Raw genomic sequence first — 26,852 nt, forward strand, 5'->3', positions numbered from 1 at the left:
GCTCCCAAAAGGCACTCCAAATCCATGAGCATGCCTGGCAAGAACCCTCTCCATGAGGTGCTGACATTCAGCGGGGTGACAGAACCAAGTCCTGTGGTCTACTCACCTCTCCCATCGGGAGGAAAGGATTTGTGCTGGAATTTCCTTGCGTTTCTTCCCCCTGAAAGGACAAAGCAAAGCATGCACGGAAGTGAGCAAGGCTCTGCAATGGACACGCAGCACAAAGCCTGATGTTCAGGTAGGGTGTCACAAGGGAAAGCTTTGTTCTGCCAGTCCATCTCCTGAGCAACAGGAGTCATGATGGACTTATGCTAGTAAAGAAGCCAGCAGGTGCCACAGGGATCAGAGATGACGTGCTCTGGAATAGGATTGCCTCTCAACCCAGTGTTTGGGAAAGGAGGCAGCGCTGAGCCTCCGCGCTGTGTCGTACAAGGTTACAGAAGCCACTGCTCTCCCTGGGGAGGTAAAAAGCACTAGCACCCAGATGCTCAAATCCCCTCCCCTGAGCACTCTGCAAAGCAGAGAGGGCTGAGACCCCAACACTGCGCTCAGAGGCCCAGAAAGGGAGAGTTTCACAACTGACAGCACGGCGGCTGCTGCGGCACTGGGATCGCAGGATCAGCGTTCACTAAGCGTCAGGACAGAGTCTGGGTGTCCCTTGCCAACCTTTCTTATTGCTGGGATTATCCAAGGCTGGCTCCCCATCCTCTTCAAACCTGCAGGTTAAAAACAGGCATTGTCAGACCTGAGCGTTCTCCTCCAGTGTGCAAAGCATGGGCAGGAGACCTCGAGACGACGCAGGCTCCAGCCTCGGCCCTTCTGCACCAGCCCACTGGCACATAGAGGTTTAGCAGCAGGAGCTGAAGCTGCATGCACCAACCAGGAGAAAGGAGGCTGTGAGGCAATTCTACCCCAAAGGAGAACCTCCAAAACCTTTATGTCAGTACCCAGTTGTACAGACCGAGTTCTGTGAACGTCCATGAAGCCTAGAGGTGCCTGTAGCACAGCTGTACCATGATCCAGTGCAGCTTCCAAACACAATCTAAAGTAGCTTCAGGACTTGCCATCTCAGATCAGACTCGTTTGGTTGGGTTCTAATCCTGCTTGGTTTGTATTATGGTTTTTCTCTTAAAAATGAATAGATGGGAGAACATAGGGCTCAAAGCTCTCTTGCCAGCAACACTCAGCACCCACTTGAATCAATTCCCCTCTCTCAGTTGGGTCTCAGGAACTGAAAATCTGTGTATTTGATCCTATTCCTCAGCCAAAGCATCATCCCACCTATCTGCCCTGTACAAACTCCTACCAGCAAACCTACAGAGCACTCCCCAACTGCACACCCTACCAAAACCCGTCCTGCTGCAGGTGCCAAGTCATCCTCCAAAGCTCTCCAGCTGCTGAGACCCAGTGGAACAAGCACAGTTAGAGAGACAGTGTTTAAAGCAGGGAAGTGTCAGACCCCATTAGGAGCTCTCCCATAGTGTCTCCTGCATGTCCACATATCACACAGGCAGCTCTGAAGCGATCCCCTCACACTGCAGTGCCTGAACCAGGTCAGTTTATGAGGTGTGGAGGATTTAGGCATATTGGCCTGTCCTGTGATTCAAAGGAGAAACAAGCAGGGCAGTGCGAAAGCCTGTGGACTAGCAATGTGAGTTTGTCCATCCCTGTTTCTAGCAGAGCACCTGCACCCTCCTGCCATTGGATTTGTCCATGTGGAGACAGAATCCTCCAGAAGCTGACTGAGCGTTGACTCATGCTCACTTCCCTCCCACAGTCCAAGTCCTGACTGGACCCAAGGCAGGCAGTCTGTCAGCACGCACTATCGCCTATCAGGGGAGGTGCCCTCAGCTCAGACAGAACACATGAGAATCACTCTGATATCTGGTCCCACTGATCGATGTGGTCAGGAGGAGGAAGAGCAGTGTGGATTGGGTCAGGGAGAGGCACGTGCAGCTCATCGCTGCACATGAGCTCATCACGGGCTGCAGGTGGCCTGCTGCAGACAAAGCACCTGGGACAGAGGAGGACCTACATGTGCTCTGACTTCTCCACATCCCAAGCCCGTCGCCACTCGCCCTTCGCGTTCTTGTGCCGTGCCACTCGCTCCAGGTCAATCTGATCCCGCTCCCGCTTCCAGCGCAGGTACTCTGAGCGCTCCCGTCCTGTCAGGGGGAAACTCGGGTCTCCAGGGCTCTTCGGGCCTGACTTCCCACCATCCTAACACAGGGGAGAGAGCTTCTCGTTAACAACAATGTCCGAAGGAGCTGCGTTCAGGGCGCTTTGTGCTGCCGCCACCAGAGATGCTCAGCAACACTTGGAAGGGGTTGGAGCAAGGTCAGCTTCTCTCTCTGAAGTGATGTGCACACACACAGTGCTTTACCCACAGGCTCAACACACTGGTCCCAGCGCTGGGTGGCTTTACAGGGAGGAAAAGGGAGGCAGAAGAGGTTACAAAGCTTGGATGGAGTCCTGTTCTAAATCCATGCTTAGATCAGAACAAGCCACGCCACCATTCCCTCCCAGGGATGTTCCACAATGAGAATCTGTGGCAGTGGATTCCTGAAAAGTTGTCCCACTTCACCCAGACTACACAAAGAGTGCTTCATTTCAAAGCATTAAAATTGCTTCCACCTAAACCCTTGTATTTTGCCACCTGGATACACTCCTGATGCCTTAATGAGACGGGGCTTCACTGCTATTTCCCCCACCTGAACCACAACGGTTCTTTGGCTTTCACTGCACCAGACCTCCTGATCTGGGAGGCAGATGCCAGAAGATGCTGGTTTTCATTCTAGATATTCAATACCCAATCCCAAACTTTGAAAACACGCTTTAATTCCATGCACAAGTGGCCACAGGATTGATTCACCCCATCTGTACTTACAGTCACTTTAACTGCAGGCACACACTACACAGTGGCTGTGACCTGCTGTGCTCCTGCTCACCTGAGGGTTTTCAGACCAAATGGTCTCAGGTTTTCCTGGAAAAGGCACTTTGCTAAGGTTTGCTTATGGCACATAGCTCCTGGAGTGCCTGCAACGCCTCCCAGCCGACTCTGAGAGGTTGAACTCTCATAGAAGATGCGGATTAGCCCCCTACTTGAACACTTTGGTACACAAAGTTATGCCTTTGAAAGCCTTCATGCTCGTAAGGTCCTGAAGGAAGACAGCGTTCTGTGGCCACCAGGCATCCTTCAGAGGGGCAGTCATGAGGCTGGTGCCAACCCTGCATTCAGGGGATGCAGTACTGTGATGGCCAGGAGCATCCTCCTCAGAGCAAAGGGTCTCTTTGCCTTCACTGCCTTCAGCCTCTTGGTTTAGCACTCCTCCTCATGACACACTAGTTAACTGCTGCCACTGTTCAAAACCTTAAAGCTTAATGAGGAGATAGTGCAGAGCTGATGGAGCCTGGAGGGGCTGGGGGCAGCCCCGCTGTCAGATGAATGGCCGTGGTGGAAGCAGGAGCCAAGTGACCATGGTGTGCTGTCAAGCAACACTGCAGCAAACAGCTTAGTGCAGAGCTGAGCCCTGGGGTGCTAATTACCAGCAGCTAATTCATCACTTCCTACACGTGCCTTTCCCTCACCCCTTCCCAAACAGGGATTAACTCCTCCGTGTGGCAGCACGGATAAAAGCAGAGCAGGGAGGAAGGAGGGACTGAAAGCCCTGTTACCAAGGAGACCCACCCGCGTGGGCTGGAGATGGGGTGGCAGTAATTGCTCCTCCATTCATTAGCTGGCAGGAGCTGGGGACCTGAACTGCATCCCCAAGGGAGGGGGAAATGAAGTCTGCAGAAAGGCAAAAGACACTGGGGCAAAGCCAGGGCAAGCACTGCTCCCTGGGCTAGGGCACAGGCCCAGAGATGCTCCTCCCCACAGCTTCCAGCCCCATGGTATGGTAAGACACATGTCCTACCGTGATGGATCCTGATGTACCCAAAAAGGAGAACCATGCAGAGCTGAGCATCACACAGCAGGGTTCAACCTCTAGAAGGTGGAGGATGAGGAAGCTGCCCTGAGCCATTATCTGGACCCTTAGCAAAGGGGAAACCAAAAGCAAAGGAAAGGCTGAGCCTGATGCCCCTGCTCACTCATGGGTAGATGCAGAGCTGGCTGTGCAGAGCAGGGGAGCTGGTCCCTGGCTGGGGCTCCCCTTACCTGCAGCATAGCTGTGTTTAGCTGGACCACAAGGCTCTTGTGCTCCCCTTTTTTCTGCTCAAGGGGATCTCAGCTGGAATTAATGTTTAAGAGCCCATCTGTGTCCTCCTAATGAAGCACACTGAGGTGGGGTTATTCAATTTGTGCTCCATTAATTAAAGCATCTGCAGGCTCAGGGGAGCCAGACGTCCTCCAGAGTTTGCATTCAACAGTGAGAGGGAAGGTCTGTGCTTTAATTTACCTCCATCCTACCCAGCTTCTGCAGAAATGAGGGGCTGTAGTTCAACAGCCTGAGCCTTTCAACACACAAGCAAATGGTTCTGGGAGAGAAACCAGCTTGGGCTGTGCTGCCACATGGGTGAGCTCCTTACCCTTTGTTAACAGCCCTGCTGCTGTGCTGGGGAATTAAGCAGCCATGACAAGGTGTGAAGGGCAGGTTCCCTGTCACCTCTTTCCAGTGCTGACTGCTTCATAGAATCATAAAATCCCAGAGTGGTTTGGGTTGGAAGGGGCCTGGAAGCTCCTCCAGCTTTCGGGCAGGGACCCCTTCCACTGGAGCAGCTTGCTCCAAGCCCCTGTGTCCAACCTGGCCTTGAACACTGCCAGGGATGGGGCAGCCACAGCTTCTCTGGGCACCCTGTGCCAGCGCCTCAGCACCCTCCCAGGGAAGAGCTTCTGCCTAAGAGCTCATCTCAGTCTCCCCTCGGGCAGGTTCAAGCCATTCCCCTTGGCCTGTCCCTACAGGCCCTTGGCCAAAGCCCCTCTCCAGGTTTCCTGCAGCCCCTTTAGGCACTGGAGTTGCTCTCAGGTCTCCCCTTAAGGAGCCTTCTCTTCTCCAGGCTGCCCCAGCCCAGCTCTCTCAGCCTGGCTCCAGGTGTGTTATCTGCTCAGCAAAGCTTTGGGTGATGAGAGGGCTGAACAGTGGGCACCACATCAGAGCACACGACTGCTTCCTTTAGGGCTGAGGCAGCAATTACTGTTTGGGATGTGCATCCTACTGGTTTTCTCTTCCAAAACAAGGATTCCCCCACAAAGGGACACAGGACCCCACTCACCTTCTGTCTATGCTCACTTTCTGGGCCCCTGTCACTGTCTGATCTCCTCTTCTCTGCTGTTCTCCTCTCTTCTGCCTGCAAGAGCACAGACACAGGGATTACGTCAAGTATTAAGCAAGGCCTCCTGGCAGAGGTGTCAGTGCCTGAGCCTGTGCCCACCAGAACATGTAAGAGCTGCCCTGAAAAGGTCAGAAAAAGAGGGAAGATTGGTTTCTGGCCAACACGGTAAAGACTTCTGTCCCTGTCAAACGTGATGCTCTTCCACTGAGGTCCATCCCTGCTTCCTCAGGGTTTAGCCATGCTGCAGGTTCTGCTCTGCTGTTCACAGGCCCCAGCCTGGCAGGTGAAAATCAGCCCCTTTGCCTTAATGAACTGCAGACACTAAACAGGAGGCAGGGCACAGCCCGGCAGGTCTCTGCCCCTGTGTGGGACTGATCATACAGCCACAGCCATGCTGGGACCACAGGGGTCTTAGCAGAACAGTCTGCAGAGCATGAATGCCTTTAAGAAAGGCTTTGTGCCCGGGCTAGGTAAGGCTGTTGGGTGCCACCAGGGGGGCTGCTTGTGGGCAGAAGAGGGCAGGGTACCAGCAGGTCCCTGATGCTGCTGAGCCCCCCAGGCAGGGGCTGGTGTGTGCTGGGGGCTCTGCTCTGGGGGCTGTGTCAGCCTCACACTAACACTGCCACAGCGAGAGGCTCCGGGGTGCTGCAGCCCAGCAGAGCCCCCAGGTTCCCCTCCCTGTGAGCTGCGGGGTGGGGGGGGCTGAGGTCACCACGGTGCCATTCTGCAGTGCCAAGCAAAACTGAAACACAAAGAGGAAACAGAGCACAGAGTCCCAGCTCAGCGCTTCCAGAAAGCAGTGGTGCAGGGAGGGCCAGCCCGGGCTGGAACACGACTTTTATCCCAGGCCTTTGTCAGCCCCAGGTTGAGCCCAGCATTACAGGGCTGGGTGTGGGGAGCTCAAGGGGGGACCTGATGGCTGCCTACAAGTGCCTGCCAGGAGGATGGAGCCAGGAGGAACAAGGGATGGGACAAGAGGAAACGGCCTCAAGCTGCCCCAGGGCAGGTTTAGATGGAGCTGAGGAACAATTCCTGCCCCAGAGGGTGCTCAGGCATTGGAACAGGCTGCCCAGGGCAGGGCTGCAGGCACCGGCCCTGCAAGTGCTCACACACCGTGGAGATGAGGCCTCAGTGCCATGGGTTAGGGTGGAACTGGCAGTGGTGGGGTAAGGGTTGGGCTGGATGAGCTTGAAGGGCTTTTCCAGCCTGGTTGATTCTGTGATTCTATGAACCTCAGGATTCCAGCCTCAATTCCTGCTGGCTCTGCCCAGCCTCCAAAGGCAGCTCATCCCACTGCAGCCCTTCCCACGTACCTGGTGGGACTGGCAGGGAGCAAGCCGGGGACAGTCTTTTGGGCATTGTCCACAGGTGCCAAGCCTGAGGCAGGTGGGAAGTGGGACCGCAGAGCCAGGGCTCATGGACATTGCACCCAGTGCATGACAGCTTCACGGGTCTGACTGGTGTGCAGCTTGTGTAAATAGATCCTTGGAAACAATGAGGAAGGTGTCAGCTGTATTGTCCTAGGAGTCCTCAGTGAGCTTCCAGTGCCTAAAGGGGCTGCAGGAAACCTGGAGAGGGGCTTTGGACAGGGGCCTGGAGGGACAGGCCAAGGGGAATGGCTTGAACCTGCCCGACGGGAGACTGAGCTGAGCTCTTAGGCAGAAGCTCTTCCCTGGGAGGGTGCTGAGGCGCTGGCACAGGGTGCCCAGAGAAGCTGTGGCTGCCCCATCCCTGGCAGTGCTCAAGGCCAGGTTGGACACAGGGGCTTGGAGCAAGCTGCTCCAGTGGAAGGTGTTCCTGCCCGTGGCAGGGGTTGGAGCTGGAGGAGCTTTCAGGTCCCTTCCAACACAAACCAGGCTGGGATTCTGTTTAGAGAGACTCAAAGAGCAGGAACCTGGGAACTTTGCTCATTGGAGGGGGCTGGCTGCGGAGCAGGGTGCAGATGGATGTTCAGTCTCTAAAGCAGCTGTAAAAGAAGCTCACAAATCAGGAAGAGTCCCTAGGAATCAGCTGCTGTGGAAGAGCTGGAGCCCCTCTGTCCCTGGAGCACCCTGTGTGGGAGGAGGACAGGAGGGAAGGAGCCCTGATTGCCTCGGGCATGCCAACGACAGCTCCTAATGAATGGGGAAACTGAGGCAGGGGGCTGCATGGGCGTGCTGATTGTTTCAGTTCAGCCTGCATACTTCTCATTCAAGCTCATGCGAAGCGTGGTTCAGTTGGGACTCTTCACAATGCCTGACTGTGGGAAGCGGGAAGCCGGAGCACTGCGCCAGGCTGTGAGTAACGGCGAGGGGAGCAGCGTGCGAGCCTCTGCCTGGCTGCAGCTCAGCTCCACTCCGCCTCTGCCTCTGCCAAGGAGCAGCAAAGAGCGAGCCTGCGCCCAGGAACGGGGCTGGGAGGAGACCCAGCCCCTGTGTGTGCCTGCGTCCCGCTCCGGGCTGCCCCGTGCCGGGCACCAGCTCACGGGTGCACGCCACAAACCCCTCCGTCACGGGCACTCTGTGACTCTCCATCCTTTCACACCCGTCACTCCAAGCCAGGCGGCCTTTTCCTTTAGTCTGCTTCTGTTTCTGCTTCTCAAAGGGCCTGGGGAGAAGAGAGAGGAGCAGAAACCCCCTGTTCTTCCCTAGCAGGAATGCTGCTCTGCACTGGACGTGGTCTGCTCGGCTTTCATCCAATCAGCCAGGATGGAGAAGACCTTTAAGAGCATTAAATCCAAGCATCACATTTTGCACGGGCTCAGCAGCCGATCCTCACATTGGCTCCGCGCTGCCCCGGCGCTGCTGTCAGCCTCCCCTGACACACCCAGGCCATGGGGAAGCAAAACATGTTTTTCCCCTCCTTCCTCCTCTCCGCCCCCCAGATGATGAAATCTGACAGTGGCATTGTCATGTCAGGGTTTAACTGCTCCCGCTCAGCGCGGAGGAGACGGGAGGAGGGCGCACAAACCCAAAGCAGGCAGAGATTATGTCTGTTTATCCTCAGATCTGGCCAAAGGTTTCTTGATTTCTCAGCCATGGAGGGGCTCTGGGTGGTGCAGAGCCTGCTCCTAACCAGGATGCAGGGATCCCAAATCCTTCCTGATGCTGGGTCTGTCTGACTTCCTGATACACCCCGCCCGTGTTAATGTGCAGTGGTGACAACGCTGATGCCATTACCCAGCCATCTTGAGGATTGTTTTAGACTAAGTCCAAACCAAAAGCATTATCAGGCTTTGACATCTTGGGGCTTCTTCACTATGTTCTTGTTTTAAGCATAAAGACCAAGAGATGTGCTGAATTAACCTTTTGGTACCCACTTCTCCAGGATGTGGCAGCACCAGAACTGGCATTTCTCCTGCAGGAGGAGACTGTTTCAAGAGCTTGGAGCTGGTTCTCCAGTGCTTGGGTCCCCCGCTGGGATCCACTGGGCAGGAGGTTTGAATCCGGACATCAGAGGGTATTGTTCCTATCTCTTTTGGAAACTCTGCCTCCTGAATGTGCTGCTGAAAGGAGCTGAAGCCTTTTCAGCCCCTTTTCTGCCCAACTTCCCCTCCCATCTGCAGTGTAAAAGCCACTGTTTCTCCAGCAGTAGGTTTGCTTTCTCTCCTACACAAGCACAGGAGTCAGGCTTATCTGAAAGCTGCTTCTGTGTCTCTTGATTACAAAGAGTCATTTCTGATACAGCATCCTGGGAAACTCTGTTAATAAAAGGACAGTTTAAAAGCCCTGAAGCCCTATCAGCTGCCTGTTTAACAGATGATTTGTAACCTGCTAAGTAACCATTGTGCTCCACTGGTCCTGGGCTGCTGGCTCGCAGCTCTGATGCATCAGTGAGCCTGAAACGCTGCCAGGGCACGCAGTGGCTGGTAGGAAAACTGGTGCTAAACGTCAGGCATTACTGCTTGAAGAAAAAGCCCTGATGCAGGCACAGGGGCAGCCAAGCAGAGGTGGGAAGAAAGGTCCCACATGGGGCACCTCCAAGCCAGCAGCAGCACTGGAGGCTGTGGAGTTGCATCAGGTTCCATGGTAGAAGATGAGCAGGGGGGTGCCACTGGAACATGCACTGCTCAGCATGCTCATAAATGGTCTGGAAAAGGAACAGGGAGATGACAGTTTGCCCACAATACTAAATCACCCAGGGCAGAGAAAGTTATTTGCCAGAAAAGAGCTGCAAAAGATGTCGACACTGAATGCGTGCATCATAAAATTACAGATGAAATTCAATATCATAGAATCAATACAAATAACACAAAATAACTCACATGGAGAAAAATGCTCCCTCTTACACACAGACCCACAGGACCTGAACTGTGACTGATGCCCAGGAATGAAATCTGGGGGTTCTTGTGACTGGTTCTCTGAAAACGTTAGCTCAGTGATATAGAAATAAAGCAAAGAAAGTGCAGAGTTGTTAGGAAAAGAACAGAGAACAAGCCAGAAACATTGTTCTGTCCCTGAGTACATCCACAGCTTGAATTCTTGTACTGAATACAGTAAAAGCAACAAAGGGTAATGAGAGAGTGATCAGGAATACAGAACAAGCTCCTCACCAGCCATGTCTAAACAGGGTGAGTCTCAAAGTGGATGGAGATGAGAAATGGGTCTATAAAACCATCTGTGCTTTGGGGACATGAGCAGAGGATGATCCATGCACTGCTTCCCACAACACAGAAACACCCAGTGCAGTGTGCAGGTAACAAGTGTGAAGAGCAAGAAGGGATGGATGTTTCCACACAGGACATCACTTAACATTGCAGCTCCTGGCTGGGGATAAAGTTCAGGTGGACTCAGAACCAGAGAAAGATTAGAATTCAGGCAAGAAAAAGCCTGATGCTGGTTTTGGCAGGGGAGGTCCCTAACTTGGGTGGGTGTAGGAGGGGAGGGATGAGTGCTGGACCAACCTCCTTCAAGGCCAGGTTGGACACAGGGGCTTGGAGCAACCTGCTCTAGTGGAAGGTGTCCCTGCCCATGGCAGGGGTTGGAGCTGGAGGAGCTTTAAGGTCCCTTCCAAAACAACCCATTCCATGATTCCATGATTCTCTGGTTTTCCCTGATGCTGTGCTGCTGGCTGCTGCTGCAGACACTCAGTGTTAGGGCAAAACCCTGCTGTGATAACACCAGTTAGTGCTTGGCCCATGCTGGGAGGGACCCAGCTCTGCTGCAGTGCTGGGGTTGCTTGGGGCTGCAGAGCCACTGGACACAATTCCCTGTTTGCCAGCTGCTTCCCTGTTTGTCACTTCCCCTGGAGGGAGGCTGTGCTGAGCCACCCAGGACTGCTCACATGCCACACACACTACAACCCTGCTTACATGGCAGGGATCAGCACCCAGGGCTGCCAGGGTTGGTGGATGCTGGGATCCCACCAGTGCTGCTGGGATTTGGCTTCTATTCCCCAAATGCTTTGCTGTCTTCAACTTCCCAGCTCAGCTCTGCAGGCTGAAGTCATTTAACAGAGGTTGTACAGAGTTTGGAATTACTAACTCTGATCTGCTCTTTGCAGTCTTCCAGCACCTCTTGGAGAAGCTCATTGCTCCGAGGCACAGCATGAGACAGACAGCATCACAGAATCAACCACATTGGAAAAGAGCTTTAAGCTCATCCAGTCCAACCATTGCCCAGCACTGCCAAGACCACCACTGACCCACGGCACTGAGGCCTTGTCTCCACAGTGTGAGCACTTGCAGGGCCAGTGCCTGCAGCCCTGCCCTGGGCAGCCTGTTCCAATGCCTGAGCACCCTCTGGGGCAGGAATTGTTCCTAACATCCAGTCTAAAAACCTGCCTGGTTTCCATTTTGCAAGCACTGTCACCATCAGCAGCACTGGTTTCAAACACTAACCCTTAGTGCACCTTAGGAGCAGCTAAGTGCCAGGATGGGCCAGACCAAACCTCCCTCGACTCAACCAGCCCAAGCTGGCATGAGGCTGTGATGCCAACGTGATCTGTCCCTTCAGGCCCCATCTGCTTCTGTCACTGATCCCGGGAAAAGGTTGGCCAAGTGCACATGGAAGAAAGTAGCTGGCAGAGGTGACTGTGGAATCCAAGCATGGAACTGCCTTACAGCCACATCCTGTTGCCTCACTGTAAGGTGCCTGCGTGCTGAGAGCTGGGTTTGGTCCCGGCTGCTGTAGCTCTTGTCTGAGGTTACATGCCTAAAGTGCCAATATGAAGATATCTTCATTAGCGAGGGATGGGACAGGGCCTGATCTGTCCAGGGAAATCACTGGGAACAAGGAAATCTGAGCTGAGCTCAATTTTGCTGTGCTAGCAAGAAGCACGATGCTATCTATCACTAAATGGGTGCTGCTGGCGATGTCAGTCCACGACTGCTGTTGAGCCAGGCTCTTTCCAGCCAGAAGACCAGAGGATCAAGCAAAACTAATCTTCTTGTTCAGTCTTAATGCTGAGGGTATATACTGCTCCTCAGTAGTGTCAGTCAATAGCTAGAGTTCTATGAAGTCTATGGCTTTCCCGTGCTCTGACAGAGATCCTCCTCTTGTCCAGCCAAGGAACCAAATGACTACTACACAATCCTCTCTCCCTGTGGATGCCACACCAGCACCTACCCTGCTGTTGCTAGAAGAGTGCCTAGGCTTCAGTCCTACCCTCTGCCAACTGCACAACTGGGTTTGGATGAAGGGAAGAAACAAGGGAAGGCTTTAACTGAACTCTGGTATCTGAGGAGGAGCAGCAGAGTTGCTTGTGTTGCTGGGGATTATCAGGATTACCTCCTAGCCCAAGCTGTGTGAAGACCACTGTGGTTATGTACAATTGTATGCACAGGGCAGGAGGGCTGACAGGGTTATGGGAGCTCCTTGCACTCTTACATGGAGCTAATTGTATTCATTGGGAATCAACTTAAATGAATGAGCTCAAAGGAATGGTAGCACAGTGGGAGCTGGAAGTGGCAGGAGCAAGACCCAGGACACCAACCTCTGCTGAATGACCAACATCAAATGTGCCAGGCTTTAGGGACACCCTCTGTGCCAGCCTACAGGCTGAAGCATCAGCTCTTCAGAGGTTCAGGTACAAAGCTGTGGGTAGCTGTGGCTCTAAGCCAGTGCAGCTGTAGTCCTGCGCTCTCATACACACCCTCAATCTAACTGCTCTGGGATCAGTGGGAGCAAGGCACGGCCAAAACCACACACACGGACCCTCAGCTTTGCATTTCACATTCCATAATGAAAGCATATGAAAGATTACCTGTTCCAGGCTGTCCATGCACCTAAACCAGGGCACAGGATCTGAAGCCAAAACCTAGGCACTCCTGCTGCTGTCTCCTAGCACAGTCCCAGGCCTGATGGCCTCAGAGACAAGTATTTAAACAAGGCCAGCAAGGGCAGAAGTGGAGATGCTTGCTCTGCACATTACAGAATTCCATCTGAGAGCCTCAAGGATGCTTAGACTGAAATAGGTGACATCTGCCCCATGAACCTCTGGAGAATGGTCACTAGTGGCTCAGTCAGGCAGCCTGCATGAGGTTTATGGCATTCAAAAAGCTGCTTGATAGCTATGAGAGAGGAGCACATGGGCTTTCAGAGCCTAGGTAAACCCTGATGGGGAGGAGAAGCTAAGATTAATGTAGGCAGAGAGCAGATGGCTGGCTGCTGGCCCACAGAGGGTGCTGCATAGGTCTCCCAGCATTCCTGGGTGTGTTTGGCAGCCACGCTAAGTGTTGTTTTCCTTCCTAGTCTTCGGTGACCCTGTTTGCTGCAGGCATTCTGACTTATCTGTGCAAGCTCTCCAATAAAGTATCACATGCCTCCGTGTGTGTAAAGAGGAAGGTATTTGCAATGAAGTATTTAAAATATGCTTCAAAGATTAACAAAGTTCAGGCAGCTCAGCCTGCAGGTTATGGCCAGGCACAGCAGGGCTTGGGTCCAGAAGCAGATATTGCCCAGCCCTGTTAACTTTTAAGCTGTGCAGTGAGTGAACAGTGCTCCTGACTCAATGTGCTGTATGGCCCCAAAAAGAAGCTGGTGAGAGACAGGAGGTGAGATTCATACCCCGTATCTGACAGTGCTGTCATCGAGCATCCCAAACAGGTATTACTTCTGGACTAGTGTGTTCAAGAGCCTGCTAGCTCTAGCTAGGATCAGAGAGAAGGGAAAGGACTGTAGCCTTTCCTCTCTCACAGGGATATAAGCCAGGGAGTTTGACGGTGATAAGCTCCACCCTATTAATAGGCAGTGCCCCGTTGCTAGGCCAGCCCCTCCTCTGTCTCCACAGCCCTTCTCACGGCAGCAGAACAAGCGGGTGACAGTGACACGATGCACTCCACTTACTTTTTCCTTGTTATCCATGGTGATGGCAATCTGCATCCTCCTGCCCCGCCGGAAAGCCACCAAATGGTCTGCCTCCTCTTCACTGGGGTCCGGCACTCTGCCGGCGCCGGGGAAGCACTCGGAGCGCTTCTCACTGACGATGCGCTTGCCCTGGGAAGGACGGGACGAGTTAAGGACAATCCCACCAGCCCTAACCATGCAGGGCCCTTCCCAGGAGAGAGCCCAGCCCCACAGAACAGGGACAGGAACCAGAGGGTCAGTCTTGCTGGCACCCTACTCTAAGGGATATGTCGTTTTACACAGACAGGTTTAGCTGAGCACAAGCTAGGTAGGGTGGGATTTATCCTGCTCAGCTGCTTTGCAGCTTGACCACTCACGGGTTTATTTTTGACAGGCAACCCATCTTATAGTTGTGTCTTGGAAACAAATGGGGAGTTGTCCTCTCACCAAACAACAGGTCCCAATACAGTGTGAGGCTACATTGGAGCAGAAGCCTTGAGGGTGGAAGAGAAAGGCAATGCTGGGGCTCTCTCCATCCTTGCCCACAAAGCAGTTACTACCCTGAAGTGTCTAACACTTGTTAATTTATCACCTTCAAAGCTATGATTTATTCAGTGGAATCGTGCAGAAAAGTGATCTATGAACTCCTTGCACAAGGGCAGTTTCCCCCTTTCCTGTATTATTTCCAGCTGTCTGTATCAGTTCAGGGCTTTACTGCATGGATTTACATCTGGTTCTTATTGTGGGAATGATGTCTGGAGCTGGCTGAACTCCTGGCAGTGCCCGGAGCCATCACTCCCACAACATGAGCACATCTCTTGTACAAAAATACATACTTCTCCTCATGTCAAAGGATCATCTTTCAGTTCCATCATGTGCCTTTTTATTGCTGCCTTACAAGGAAATGAGCAACTTCATAAATCATCGCCATCTTTATCGCTGATCTTTTCCTCCCTCTCCATCTGCATGATTCCTCTGCTCCACTGTACCGGGGATGAACAAACCCCAGAAGCTTCCTCTCTAAAGGATGGTGTATTCTCCTGGTTTCTTCCTTAGACTTCCACACCTCTGGAGCCTCGGTTTCAAAGGAGCTCAATATGCCCAGATAAACTTCAGTGAAACTTGGGAACTCTTTGCTGCTACAAACTTGCTTTCAAAACCAAACAGCACGCACTGACCTCTGGTTTGTGAGGAAGCCTTGCAAGCACCAGTGAATTGCCATGACGGATGACATCAAGATGGCTTGCATTAGCTTCATCTTCACTTGGCTCTGCCAGAAGTGCAGACGTGAGCGAGGAGGGAGCCTTGCTGCAGACAGCCTCCGTCAGCAAGGGCTTTTTTATGGCTTGTCCAGTCATCGAGCTTCCTAACACATGCTAAATGTGCTCAGGAGGTGCTGGAGCACCTCCAGCAGCAAACCTTCAGTCCCTTGTTTATTCTTCCCTCACATCTGTGTCATTCTGCTGTCTCAGCAGAGCCAGTTCTCCAGTTGGTCTGGTGCACGTGAGGGGAGGATGCTCTCCTGTGCTGCTGATGGCTCTGCCTGCCCGCACTGGGTGGACACGGTGGGAAGCCTTCACGCGTTCCCCAAGCACACAGAGCTCTGGGTTTAGGTTTCAGCTGTAGCTCCTGACAAGTTCTGCTGCCCTGAGTAGGAGCCTTGCAATTTCTGCTTTGCTTCAAGTAAGTGAAGCCACGTGTTCAAAGCAAGGATCTGCTGCCGATCTGTTCCACCCATTCTAGTACTTTCTGGGTTGTTCTCTATGTTTGTATCAATGCAGCCTCTTTGCCTGCTGCTGAGGACCAGCATCTGTGGGCCATCCCTAAAGATGTCAAGATCCTTTTCCTGAGAGCAAAATCTGATAGTCAAGAGACTAGGCAACCACTGAAATATAAAATGGCTTGGTTGGAAAGGACCTTAAGCTCCTCCAGCTCCAATCCCTTCCACGGGCAGGGACCCCTTCCACTGGAGCAGCTTGCTCCAAGCCCCTGTGTCCAACCTGGCCTTGAGCACTGCCAGGGATGGGGCAGCCACAGCTTCTCTGGGCACCCTGTGCCAGCGCCTCAGCACCCTCACAAGCAAGAGTTTCTTCCTTGTTTCTAACCTGAACTTTAAGCTGAAACCCTGTTTCAGTTTGAACGCGTCTCCCCTTGTCCTATCACTGCAGTCCCTGATGAAGAGTGCCTGTCCAGAACCCTTGTAGCCCCCTTCAGACACTGGAAGCTGCTCTGAGGTCTCCACAGTTTCTCTTCTATGGAGTACAAGTGTCTTGGCACCTACCAGAGCCAGACATTTTGGTGTACTTTTACCTGCAGCCAGGATCTATGTCCTGGAAAAGTCCCCGTACCTATAAGCTGTGTGAGCCATTTGAAGGTTTTAGCCTCTATCTGTTTAAAGAAGGATACGGTTTTATCAGAGTGGGCAAAACCAGAAAGTTCAAACCAGGATCTAAACTGCTCTGAAATCTGAGCTTTACTCCCCCTCCATGAACAGGGCATTCAATGCTGTCCTTAGTTACACATCCCATTGCAGCCATAACACTACAAGTGGTTGTGTTACTGCAGCTTAGTAATGACTGCCTGATTACTAACCTCAGAGCTGAAGATGTGACGGTCAAAGGCAGCTTTGGCAGCAGTGCCCTGAAGACAGTGGATTTTGGGAGCCTGAGAGCAGGAATCCAGGCAAGCAGCAGCCTAGAGACCATGGCCTTCAGGAGAGCAGATGTTGAGCTGTTCAGGGAACTGGCAGGCAGGCTCCTGCAGGAAGCTGAGTGGAAGGGAAAAGGAGCCCAGGAGACCTGACTGGTTTCCATGGACAAGGCACAGGCACGTAAGGACGGACCTCCTGCTGTACAAGAACATGAGCAGGTGAGGAAAGAGGCCAGCTCGGCTGAGCAGGCTGCTCCTGGTTGAACTTCAGTGCAAAAAGGGAGGTGGGAAGGGACAGGCTCTCCAGAAAGAGCATGGGAACAGGACCTGAGCGAGCAGGGATTGAGCTGGGAAAGCCAAAGCTCACCTGGAGCTGGAACAAGTGGGAGATGTGAAGGTCAGCAAGGACTCGTGTAGTCACATCAGCAGCAAAGCAAGCTGTTGGCCTGCTGCTGAATGGGGTGGGCAACACAGTAGGACCAGGGCATGGAAAAGACTGGCCTATGGGCCTCCAAAGATGGCATTATGGGCCAACTTTGATTCAGTCTTCTGCTGGCAAGGTTTGCTCTGAACCTCCCAAGTCCCCAGCTTAGTGGCAGTCAGAACTGCTTCACTCAGCACACTGGAAGATCCAGTTATGGACCATTTAAATCAAGAAGATGGGACTAGCTGGGCTGCATCCCTGTGCAAGGTGCAGATGCATGCAGGTAATGAGTTTAATCTGCAGGTGTGAATTTAGTGCTTTTGCCTGTTTTCTGCAGCTCTGGCTGTTATCTGAGTGGAACCAGGCAGTGCAGACCAGGATTAGGGATCAGTCAGCCCTGAAGCTCACAGGCACTTAGGTCTTGGCTTTTAAGTGGCACCTGCTTCCAAGTGACTGAATCACATCATGGCCAAAGGTGACATATTTCCACTGCCAGAACTAAGCAAACACAGGATGTTTTAAAACACAAGGAATGTCTCAAATCCTGCTCATGTTCTGCAATTCATCTGTTTTAGTCCTCAATTTCACTCAAATTGGAGACTGGAATTAGAATGACCAGCACAGGATTCCCGCTTGCAGTCAGAAACCAATGTGGTTTCTCTTTATGTCAGAGCAAATCCAAGTTAATGGATGTGGGTGGAAGAAAAATTGACCTTTTGAGTAGACTGTCCTGGTCTGGTATTTCAGACCACAGATTTGAAGCTGCAAATCTCTCCTGCCATCCCCTCCGGGTTCATGGGACAATGTCTGTGGCCACAAGAGTATCCTCTGCTCTCACTCCTGTTGTCAGTGATACTGAGCTGATGCAGTAGCTCACACATACAGCATTAACATAGTCACTTTAGGAAGTTGCTGTGCACCAGCACTAACAGCCCACAGAGCTGCTCCTCCTGTGATAAGCAAAGGGAAATGCAGTTTTATTTAACTCTTCCTTTAAAGACTAGGGCAATGGATCCCTCTTATAGAGCACCTTACAAGGTTACACTACTGGATCGTGTCTTCCAGATGTACGAACAAACACCTTCCATCACAAAGAAAAGGTAGTGAACACTGAAAGCTTGCCAGCTGCTCTGGAAACCTGAGCCTTCCCATTTCAGCTGCCTCCCAGAGCTGGAAAGGATGAAGCATTGTCTGTGCCTCACAATTCCCCTTTACAAGGAAAACTAAACTCTGCCTTGTGCTGAGGCGCTGGCACAGGGTGCCCAGAGAAGCTGTGGCTGCCCCATCCCTGGCAGTGCTCAAGGCCAGGTTGGACACAGGGGCTTGGAGCAAGCTGCTCCAGTGGAAGGGGTCCCTGCCCGTGGCAGGGGTTGGAGCTGGAGGAGCTTTAAGGTCCCTTCCAACCCAAACCAGGCTGGGATTCTATGATTATGTATGGAAGGCATGGAAGAGAAGGGCTTGCCAGTTTTTTGAGGCCCCCTACACATCCTGGGGCTGTGACCTAACCCCAGAACCACCAGTGCAGTCACAGCAGGGACAAGTACAGTCCCCCTAGTTTGGAACTGGTGTATGTAAGACTGCACCGCTCCACTTTCTCTCCCACACCAGCCTCTCCTCTCCTAAAGCCCTGCTCCTCTCTCATGTCTTTTGGGAAGAAGTGCTCTATAGAGCAGTCTGGGCAACTGAACAAAGCAACCTGGAAAGCAGTCTTCCACCAAAGGATCTCTCTTTTCCCCAGCATCTGCCTCCCTCCAGCCCAGGAGGCTGCCACTGAGGACCTCCACAGCCCATGGAAGGTGCTGCTGTTGCCCCAGCATGCAAACACTCCCCAAGGACGGTGCTCTCCCACCGTCAGAGCAAAGCTTTTGGGAGTCACAGGAATGACTCAAGTCCTGCACAGGGCCCAGTCCTGTGCCACTGGGATGTATCTGAGGAAGAGCTGAGATCCACTGACACCCTCTGAAGGCAGATGGCCATGTTACACCTTGCAGAGTAGGCTCTTAACTGTGCCCTGTCCTGTCTCCCTGCTCTGTTTGTAGCATGATTCAGAGGCTGGTTCCAGCTTTGGAAGCACTGAATTGCCTGAGTCTGATTGATAGATACTCCAGTGCTGAACTTATTATTCCCAGGAAATGTCTTTGCTCCAGGGATAACCCTGAGCTTCCTCAAGCATTCAAGGCAATACATCCTCCCTCCTTTAAGCCCTGAGCAGGCACATACAGGAATCCTAGGTTAGGTAATGAACTGGAGAACTGAGCTTGCTCTGCCCTAAACAGAGTACTCAATGTAGGTAATACAATACAGTTGTTTAATTGAGGAAGTAAGCCCAGTGATAGCTTAGCAAGGGAAAAGCAAGCTCCTAATCCGTAGCTTTTGCATCAAGCATCAATTCTAGCTGTTCCCTAGAGCTCTGCAGTGTTCAGGTGGTGATGGCCTCTCCTTTCCCCAGTAACATGGTCACAAACACCCCTTGCCAGGGTGGGTGTGTTTGAAGACAGCTTCATCACTTACAGCCTGACACGGTCCTTCCTGAGGAGGGACGTGGGTCCTGAGTGCAACAGCAAACCTGAAAACCAATGTAGCCAAACACACAGGCCCCTGTGCCCAAAAATGCCATGAGCAGGGGGGAAGCCTCAAAGTAAACCACTGGATTTATGGGGTGGTGGCACCTTCCTTGGCCATTAGATGTTAAAAGTCACATTGGGAAGGTTGGCAGTGGGCAATGCCATTAAACCCTGCAGTTTACTGAGGAGATGGCAGGGAAGGCTCAGAGGCTGATACAGGAAATCAGAGCTGTGATAGAGGAACCTATAGGGGCTGGGGGACCACCAGCTTTTCTTTGTCATACCCTCTCTCCCTTGCTCCCACAGTACTAAGACATCACCCGAAGGCACAGTCTGCACAGTGTGCCAACACGTGTCTTCCTTCCCTTGTTTCTTAGTTTAACAGTACCAGTGATCTCCTAGACTGCTTGTCCCACATTGGGAATTACTGGTCCTTGGTTCCCAGCTCCCAAAGCAAGGGATGTCAGATGAGGAAAGCTCCCATGCAGAGCCAACAAGAGCAGAGAGCAGAGCCCAAACAGCCACAACAGGGCCTGGCAGAGCCACCCTGTCCCCTCCACAGGGCCTGTCCCAGCTCACTCCCTGCCTGCACGAGGACTGAGACTGGCACAAGCTCTGCAGCTACAGGCAAACAAAGCTACACTGCTGCCTTGTAGCACTTCACTGGGGAAACTATGTTGAGAAGTGCCCATCTTATGTCAGAGGCATGCTCCAGACTGCAAAGGTAGTGTCAGAAATACCTATCTGAGGAACAAAGGAAAGCTTCTGTCCAGTTTATGCAGTTTTCCACCTGCATTTCCTTTGGGGAGTCTCATTTACAAAGATTTGTGATGTTTAGGAATGAATGTAAAAGGTTTTCAGCACAGCCCAGCAACCCTTGCCATGGTCATAGGAAGGATGGTGATGGTCCATTCAGTCACCCCAGAATCACTAAGCAAGTGCCTCCAAGGACACGTGGTGAAGCTCACTGGGATGCTGGAGCAAGCAACCTACCCCTGGTGCCTTAACAGGGCAGCAGCAACAAATAAGCTTGTGCTCCACATGATACCAAATATAATGTCCAAAATCTTACTCATTTTTCCCTCTCACCCATTACAGCCCCATGCTCTTCCTACTCATTCATGTTGAGAACTATATTTAAAGGTTCTGGATTGATGCCAACGGAACATTCACCACTAAATCAGTCTTCCTCTGTCATCAAGTGAGGCTGCTGGGTTGTGCTTTACACCAACACCCCCGGAGACCCTGGGCGGCTCCTAAGGCCTGTGAAAGGCTCTTAATGCAAAGTCACACATCCCATATAACAGGGAACTTAGGGGAGTTTCCACAGAGGTCTGTGTTGCCAGCATTAAAATCTCAGAGGTCTATGGAGTGGCCACGCTGACACAGAGGTTAAGGCAGCACAGTGCTTTGTGCTACCACAAAGCCCTATCTAGGGCTTGGATTCTGAGCTAAAGATGCTGGAAGCAGCTGCAGGGGACATGGCCTGTCGGCAAGAGGCACTCACTCTGCACATGTCATTGCTTCAGAGAGAAGCCCACGCAGAGCTACAAAGCCAGGAGAGACCTTGAAGTAGTTCACCGGCAGAGTTCAGTCTGTGATGAGGATGGGGAGGTTTCTGTGTACCCTCTGTTCTAGGAAAAGCAGAACGTTTCCCCTAGCATCAGGAGGTGGTTTGGCTGTGCTGGAACCAAATGGCATTAGAAGGGGATGTTCTTGCTACTGGTAATCTCTCTGGAACAAAGGAAATGAGAGGCTTCAGTCCCTTTCTCCTCAAAAACCATTCTGAGAGGTGCATTATTTCCTGGATGATTCAGTTCCTTCAAGGTAACACATCATGACTTCATAATGGCACAATCACTGCAGCCTATTTGTTCGTGGAAAGAAGAGGTAACTATGTCCTAGAGAGACAGCAATGAAAAGGCATTGGAGGCACAGCATCAGAGACATGTTTGCAAGCTGCTTCAGAGGGAGAAATTGTTCCCTGCCTCCTGTTTACAGCCAAGGCTCCAGCGCTCCTGCCCCAGGCAGCAGGAAGGGTGGGGTTTGCTTCAGGACCCTGGGGAATGTCTTTGGCTTGGCCTTCAGTTCAAACCCAGCCTCACTTTGTGCACAGAGCACGGTGCTGGGCCCCAAAGGGGACCCACGGGAGCACCATCTGCTGCCACCACTTCCTTTTCCCAGTGCTACTGTGGCAGGAGCTGGTCTCATCCACTCCAGTGTCCCAGCAAGGCTTCCCTGAGTCCCATACAGCTGCACCTGCACATGCAGATACCACGCTTCCAAAGAAGGTGGCACTTCTGATCCTTGCTCCTATTTATCCCTGTGGTTAAACTCACTGTGCCCAGGGAGAACAGGATCAGGGCCCTGAGATACACCCCAAGTGAAGCCCATGCAGGCCCATCCTTCCTGGGATGTGCTGCCAATACCGACTGCCAAAGGTCCATCAAACCCTTCCTGGCAAGTTAAGTCCCGACATGCCAAAGCTGCCATTGGATCATTAATCCTACAGGCACAAATTCCACAGGGAACAGGGTAGTGCCCAGGATGTTCTGGGATTTAAGAAATGAGGCAGCATTTTCTATCCCCTTTGCCTTTTCACATAGTTTTTAATGAAGTCTGCAAGGACTGGGTTGCATTTTCTGCCCATCACATTGGCAGCTGCCACAGATACTCCTGTCACTGGTTTTCCTCCTGTATTTAGGACTGTCTGGAATACATTAACAGGGAGAAACGATGCTGGTTTTATCACTGCTTCCCTGGGAATAGTAATGCAGCTAAGTCTGTCTGAGCTCCACTTCCTCTCATCCCCTTTGCAGGCACAGCAACCCACTGGTGGCCCAGGAGGGCAATGAGTGGCTGATCTCTCTGAAAGGGAACTGGCCACACATGGCTGGATGGAGCCACTGGGGAGGGTCAGCAAGGCCTGGAGGCTGACTCCTGAATCAGATACGGGGAGGGAAGTGTGTGACAACTCGAGATGGAGACTGAGGCTGTGCTGAAGGACTGAGAAATGAGAGAAAGGGTTTATCCCCTTTGGAGATGTGGCACCAGGAGACATGCTGAGCAGCAAGCTCGAGTAAGAGGCAGAACAAAAGGTGCTTTGTAAATCAAGAGGCTACAGTGTAAGAGGGATCCTGTTCCCTGCTCACCTTGGCTTTGTTGTCCATGGTGACAGCCAGCTGCATCCTCTTCCCCATCCTGAAGGTGAACATATGATCTGCTTCCTCCTCCTCCTCGTCTTCCTCACTGCCGATGCCGAACACAGGGCTCGTAGTGCAGGGGCTCACCCATTTCTCACTCACCACCCTTTTATCCTGGAAAGCGGAACCATTTCCATTAGGAAATCCAGACCCTTGGCTCAGTGATGGGATTCCCTTCCCCAGACACACCTGCACACACATGGGGAGCCCAGCTACAGCCAAGGCAGCCTTGCCCCGAGGAGGCTTCCCGCGCCTGGCGCGGTGCCGTGACATTCCTTAGGGAACAAGGGGCTCCTTGTCTGCTAAGCACCAAAACCCACAGTTACTGTGGGTCTGCAAAATCCTTTGCACTTACAAATCTGACATTTCAGGCTAAAATGCCAGAGTCATAGGAAACAAATGTCATCCTCATCTCTTTCTGCAGCTGAGTTAGATCGGGAATGCCTAAGTCCTGATGGAGACGGCCTTGGAAGCCAAGGGGATGGCTCCTGAGGGTGCTGCTCACCATCGAGAGGGCTGGGCTATCTTGTCCATAGTGTTCAGTCTGGGTAATTGCATCTTTCAGGTCCTGTATGAGAGAAAAATGTGTGCAACAGTGCACCTCTGGAGAGAGGCAGGGGCTGGGCACGGCTGAGACACGAGCACTGTGCTCGCCTGGATCCAGGAACCAGGAATGCTGCATGGAAGGAGGGTGGGCTGCCTCAGTGAGCTCCACTCTGGCCCTGGCAAAGGAGGTTAAAGCAGGAGTGCTGGGTGGTTTACTGGTCCACCAAGCCCCACGCTGCCAGGAGGGGTGGACAGGGCTGGTCAGACACAGGTTTGGTCCAGCTGGGAAGGAAGCCTGTGACCCACAGCCTTTGCCCCAAAGCAACCAAGAGCTGCTTGCTTTGCTCACCCACAAAGCCTGAGGAGCCTATGACCTTGCCCAGCCTACAAGCATTCCCAGAGGCATTCCTGACGCCTCCAGTGACACACATACACCTCATATGCTCTGCCTATGTATCTGCAGTGATGCTGACACCAGGGACCCGGCCAGGGCCTGTGCACACACTGGTTCATTCACCTGTGGATTCCATTGCTTGGCTGCAGGTGCCTGGGCATGGCTGGAAGCTAAAACCACTCTGATCACACACCTCTGCAGAGGTTTCCCATCCTCCTGCAAGGGTCTAGGAGCTATGTCCTGTGCCTCACAGAGCTTTGTGGTGGCTCCTTCAGAAACACTGCTGGAGTGAGAGCTGGCCCGTGGTGACAGAGGCAGCACTTACGTTGTGAGCTTTGGTGATGGTAATAGTGAGTCCATCCTGCTTGGGTCTCCTGGAGGTAACAGCCATTCCCTCCTGCTCAGCTCGCTTTTTGTCCTCTTCTATTTCCTGAAACACACATATACCCTTATCATCAGCCTGTACCAGCATGTCTGCAGGTGTTGTCCCTTTTCCTGATCAGGATTACTCCTAAATGGCTCCACACCTCCACCTCTAAAAGGGAGTGGATCAACCTGTGTCCCATTTATGTGCCCTTGGAAGGGGCCACAGATAGCTATGACCTGCTTTACCTGTTCCTGTGCCACAGGTAAACCTCTTGTTGGCTCAGAGCATTCCCTATGGTCTCAGCACAGGGCACAGGGGTCCCTTCCTGACATGCAGAGAAGATGATCAATGTGGTATTCAGGACGCATTGGGAACAGGATCTGTGGAAGACTCACCAGGCCTGCAGAAAGGGAGCGTGTGCACGGAAACCATGGTCCCTAGGCCAGCGTGGGGCCAGAGCATCATCTGTGGCCATGGGAAGGTGGCTGAGATCTGGCCATCTACACACCAGCCTCTTCTAGAAGCCAAGTGCTAGTGGCAGTATTTCATACAGGAGTGAGAGTTCCTCTCCCCCAGCTGCTTGTGACATTCAACCAGAGCTTTCCACTGTGCACCAGTTTTTGCTGCCACCAGGGAAGGCCCAAAATGGCTCCAATGGTACCAAGGGAAATGCCTCCTAAGCAAGACCCAGCCCCAGCCCCACTCAGTCTCAGCCATGGCTCCAGCACACAAAGTGTGCTCAGGGACTTTGGGTTCTTTGCCAGACTCCAGGCTGCCCACCCAGCCAGCAAGTGCTGAAGAGCCCCTCAGGCCAAGTGGCCTTGAGCACAGGCAGGAGAACATCCTAGACAAGCCAAGGGGAATCCTTCTGCCAGGAGCATCCTCAGGCTGTCCTACTCTGTACCGACATTAAACAAATCCAGACACAGCTCTGGGTTAGCACCGTGGCACCCAAACCAGCTCATAACAGCCAGGCTGGATATCTCCTGCACGCCTTGGCCAAGAGTTAGGGTTAGGGATGAGGCAGGATCAGAAACCAGGGGGTGTAGCTGGAGTACTTCCTTCTAATCCAGGGTAAAGGTGCAGTAACCAGCAGGCTGCTAAAGCCTTGATATGCCTTCATCTTCCCTCTTTTTCATGGAATCTCTTTTGGAGACCTCTGTGCTCCACAGAAACAGCCAGGGAAGAGCCTCAACCCATACTACTGCCCTGGCAGGGAAGATGAACCCATCAAATGTACTGGGGATGCAATCTCCTATGCATCCAAGAGGACAAACATGAGACACTGAAAAGGATAGATGTGGAAAAGTCAGGGGAACAGGAGATGGATGGCTGGGAAGTGTGGTGCAGACAGAGGCAGACGGGAGGGTGAGAGGAGGTGCTGTAGCAGCTAGGCACGCATTGGTAGGTCTGCTTTCCAATGCAATTCCAGAGCCATGGCTAACAGAGCTCTGCCCAGCTGCTCCAAACGCCTTCCCATGTAAAAATGTTGTCTATTGAACAGTCACCTCAAGAGTGCTCACCATGTCCTTCCCTCTGTGAGCTGGGGACTCCAAAACAGAGCTGGGGAAGGGCAGAGCCTGCAGACTCACCTGGTACCTTCGTATGAGCGCTTCGTTCTTCTTCCGCAGGGCCAAGATCTTCTTGTCGAGCTCCACATCTTTCTGCTCTTTCTTCCTGAGCACTGCATCCTCCACAGCTGCATCCTGCAACAGGAGCAGGAGAGCTCTTCTCAGTCATCACAGCAACGGCGTGAAACCTGCTCCTTCTTTGTACAGGGTGGGCAGTGAAAGAGTCTTTCCCCATCATTTCTCCCCTTGGTCCTCCATTAGAAAGAATATGTATGTTGAAAACAGACCTTTTCCTGACAGAACTGACCTTTTCTTTTGCTCAGCACTGAGACACTTAGGGCAAGAGGCTGATGTCCCTCTTCCACGGCTGGCAGTAGGCTCCAGAGCTAACACACTGCTTGCCTGCATGCAGCAACACCACCTCTCCCTGCGGCTGGTTCAGGTGCTCTCAGGCACATCAGTATCACATTTACATTCAGCCAGCACCTTGGTGACCACAGGGAACAACAAATTGGAGCTTTTCAATTCCAGTGACAGCAGTGCCCAGTGACAACGCTGATGAGGATGGACTCACTGCAGCAGCTGGTCCACACCGTCCAGACTCTGCCTGGTGCTCGAATGAGGAGCAAGAGGCGAGGCTGAGCTCTCCAAGGCACTATACAGGTTTATTTTTAAACAGTGGGTTTGTGCTGGCCTTATCAGCATGGCATCTGCATGAGGCAGAGAGCTCATGTTCCCTCTCCTTCACTCACACAGAGAGCTGGGAAAGATGAAATGAGACTGAGGAGGAGAGGAAAGGAACCCCAAATCTGAGCAGGCTGCTTTGCTAGCATCTCAACTGTGACCACCTACAGGTTACCCCCATTTGCTGCCTTCACCACTGGGTGCTGAGCAGTGCATCTGCAGAAGCACTGCAGCAAATCCAGCTGCTGTGCACAATGCATATTGCCCACAGAGCCAGGGACGTCTGGAGGAATCAAGATGCAAACGGAATGAAAGCATCACCCATCTGCCTACGACTGGATGCTGCTCCTGCAGGTTGTCTCCCTATGAAGTGGAAACAGCCAGCGTGTGCTGGAGAGGCATACAGATGGTCCCAAGAGGTGGTGAAGATCTTCGTGTGCCCTAACGTCCTCTGGGGTCAGCACTGCCTCCCCTGTGGCACTGCACATCCCAGCCCCATCTTCACCCTGGAGCTCTCGAGGTCCCTTGGGCTGGTATCAGACCCTGCTTCAGGACACCTCACCCCAGCCACGGTGCATGGGCAGGGAGAGGGACCTGCCCACGGGCAAGCTGTGCTGGCGATGCATTGGCAAGGCATGTTTTATGTCTATCCCTGTTGGCTTCCCATCAAATTCCTCATAAAACCACCAAGACCCTCCAGAGAACTGTTGGTTTCCCTGTTTCCACAGGAGCAAATCCCCACCACACCCCTATGAGTGAGCACTTCTGCTCCTGCTGTGCCCATCCCGAGGGCTAAATCCCTGCAGCATTCTCCATCCATCTATTGAATCCAACGCATTCAGTGCTGGGAAGAGCTTCTGCACAGGCAGGAGGGGTTTTTCCTTCATTAATCATGACATAGCATCTGTGACC

General features: G+C 52.6%; 1 protein-coding gene across 2 annotated transcripts in view; it reads right to left on the minus strand.

The window, feature by feature from the left end:
• Positions 1 to 26,852, minus strand: part of CCDC9B (coiled-coil domain containing 9B) — a 45,763-nt gene that overhangs the window by 15,679 nt on the left and 3,232 nt on the right. The window contains exons 2-10 of one of the 2 annotated variants that reach the window (XM_061451001.1): positions 25,278 to 25,391; positions 23,644 to 23,748; positions 22,884 to 22,946; positions 22,328 to 22,492; positions 13,539 to 13,688; positions 5,215 to 5,289; positions 2,036 to 2,220; positions 667 to 716; positions 107 to 160 (exon numbers count right to left, since the gene is read on the minus strand). In XM_061451001.1, the coding sequence (XP_061306985.1) occupies positions 107 to 160; positions 667 to 716; positions 2,036 to 2,220; positions 5,215 to 5,289; positions 13,539 to 13,688; positions 22,328 to 22,492; positions 22,884 to 22,946; positions 23,644 to 23,748; positions 25,278 to 25,391 (961 nt within the window). The remainder of the gene's footprint in view (positions 1 to 106; positions 161 to 666; positions 717 to 2,035; positions 2,221 to 5,214; positions 5,290 to 13,538; positions 13,689 to 22,327; positions 22,493 to 22,883; positions 22,947 to 23,643; positions 23,749 to 25,277; positions 25,392 to 26,852) is intronic. The other variant, XM_061451000.1, reaches the window with a different exon arrangement.

The sequence above is a fragment of the Pezoporus flaviventris genome, unplaced genomic scaffold (assembly GCF_033815535.1).
Source record: "Pezoporus flaviventris isolate CSIRO_AGI_PZ_B2104156 unplaced genomic scaffold, CSIRO_AGI_Pfla_v1 ptg000012l, whole genome shotgun sequence".
NCBI lineage: Eukaryota > Metazoa > Chordata > Aves > Psittaciformes > Psittacidae > Pezoporus > Pezoporus flaviventris.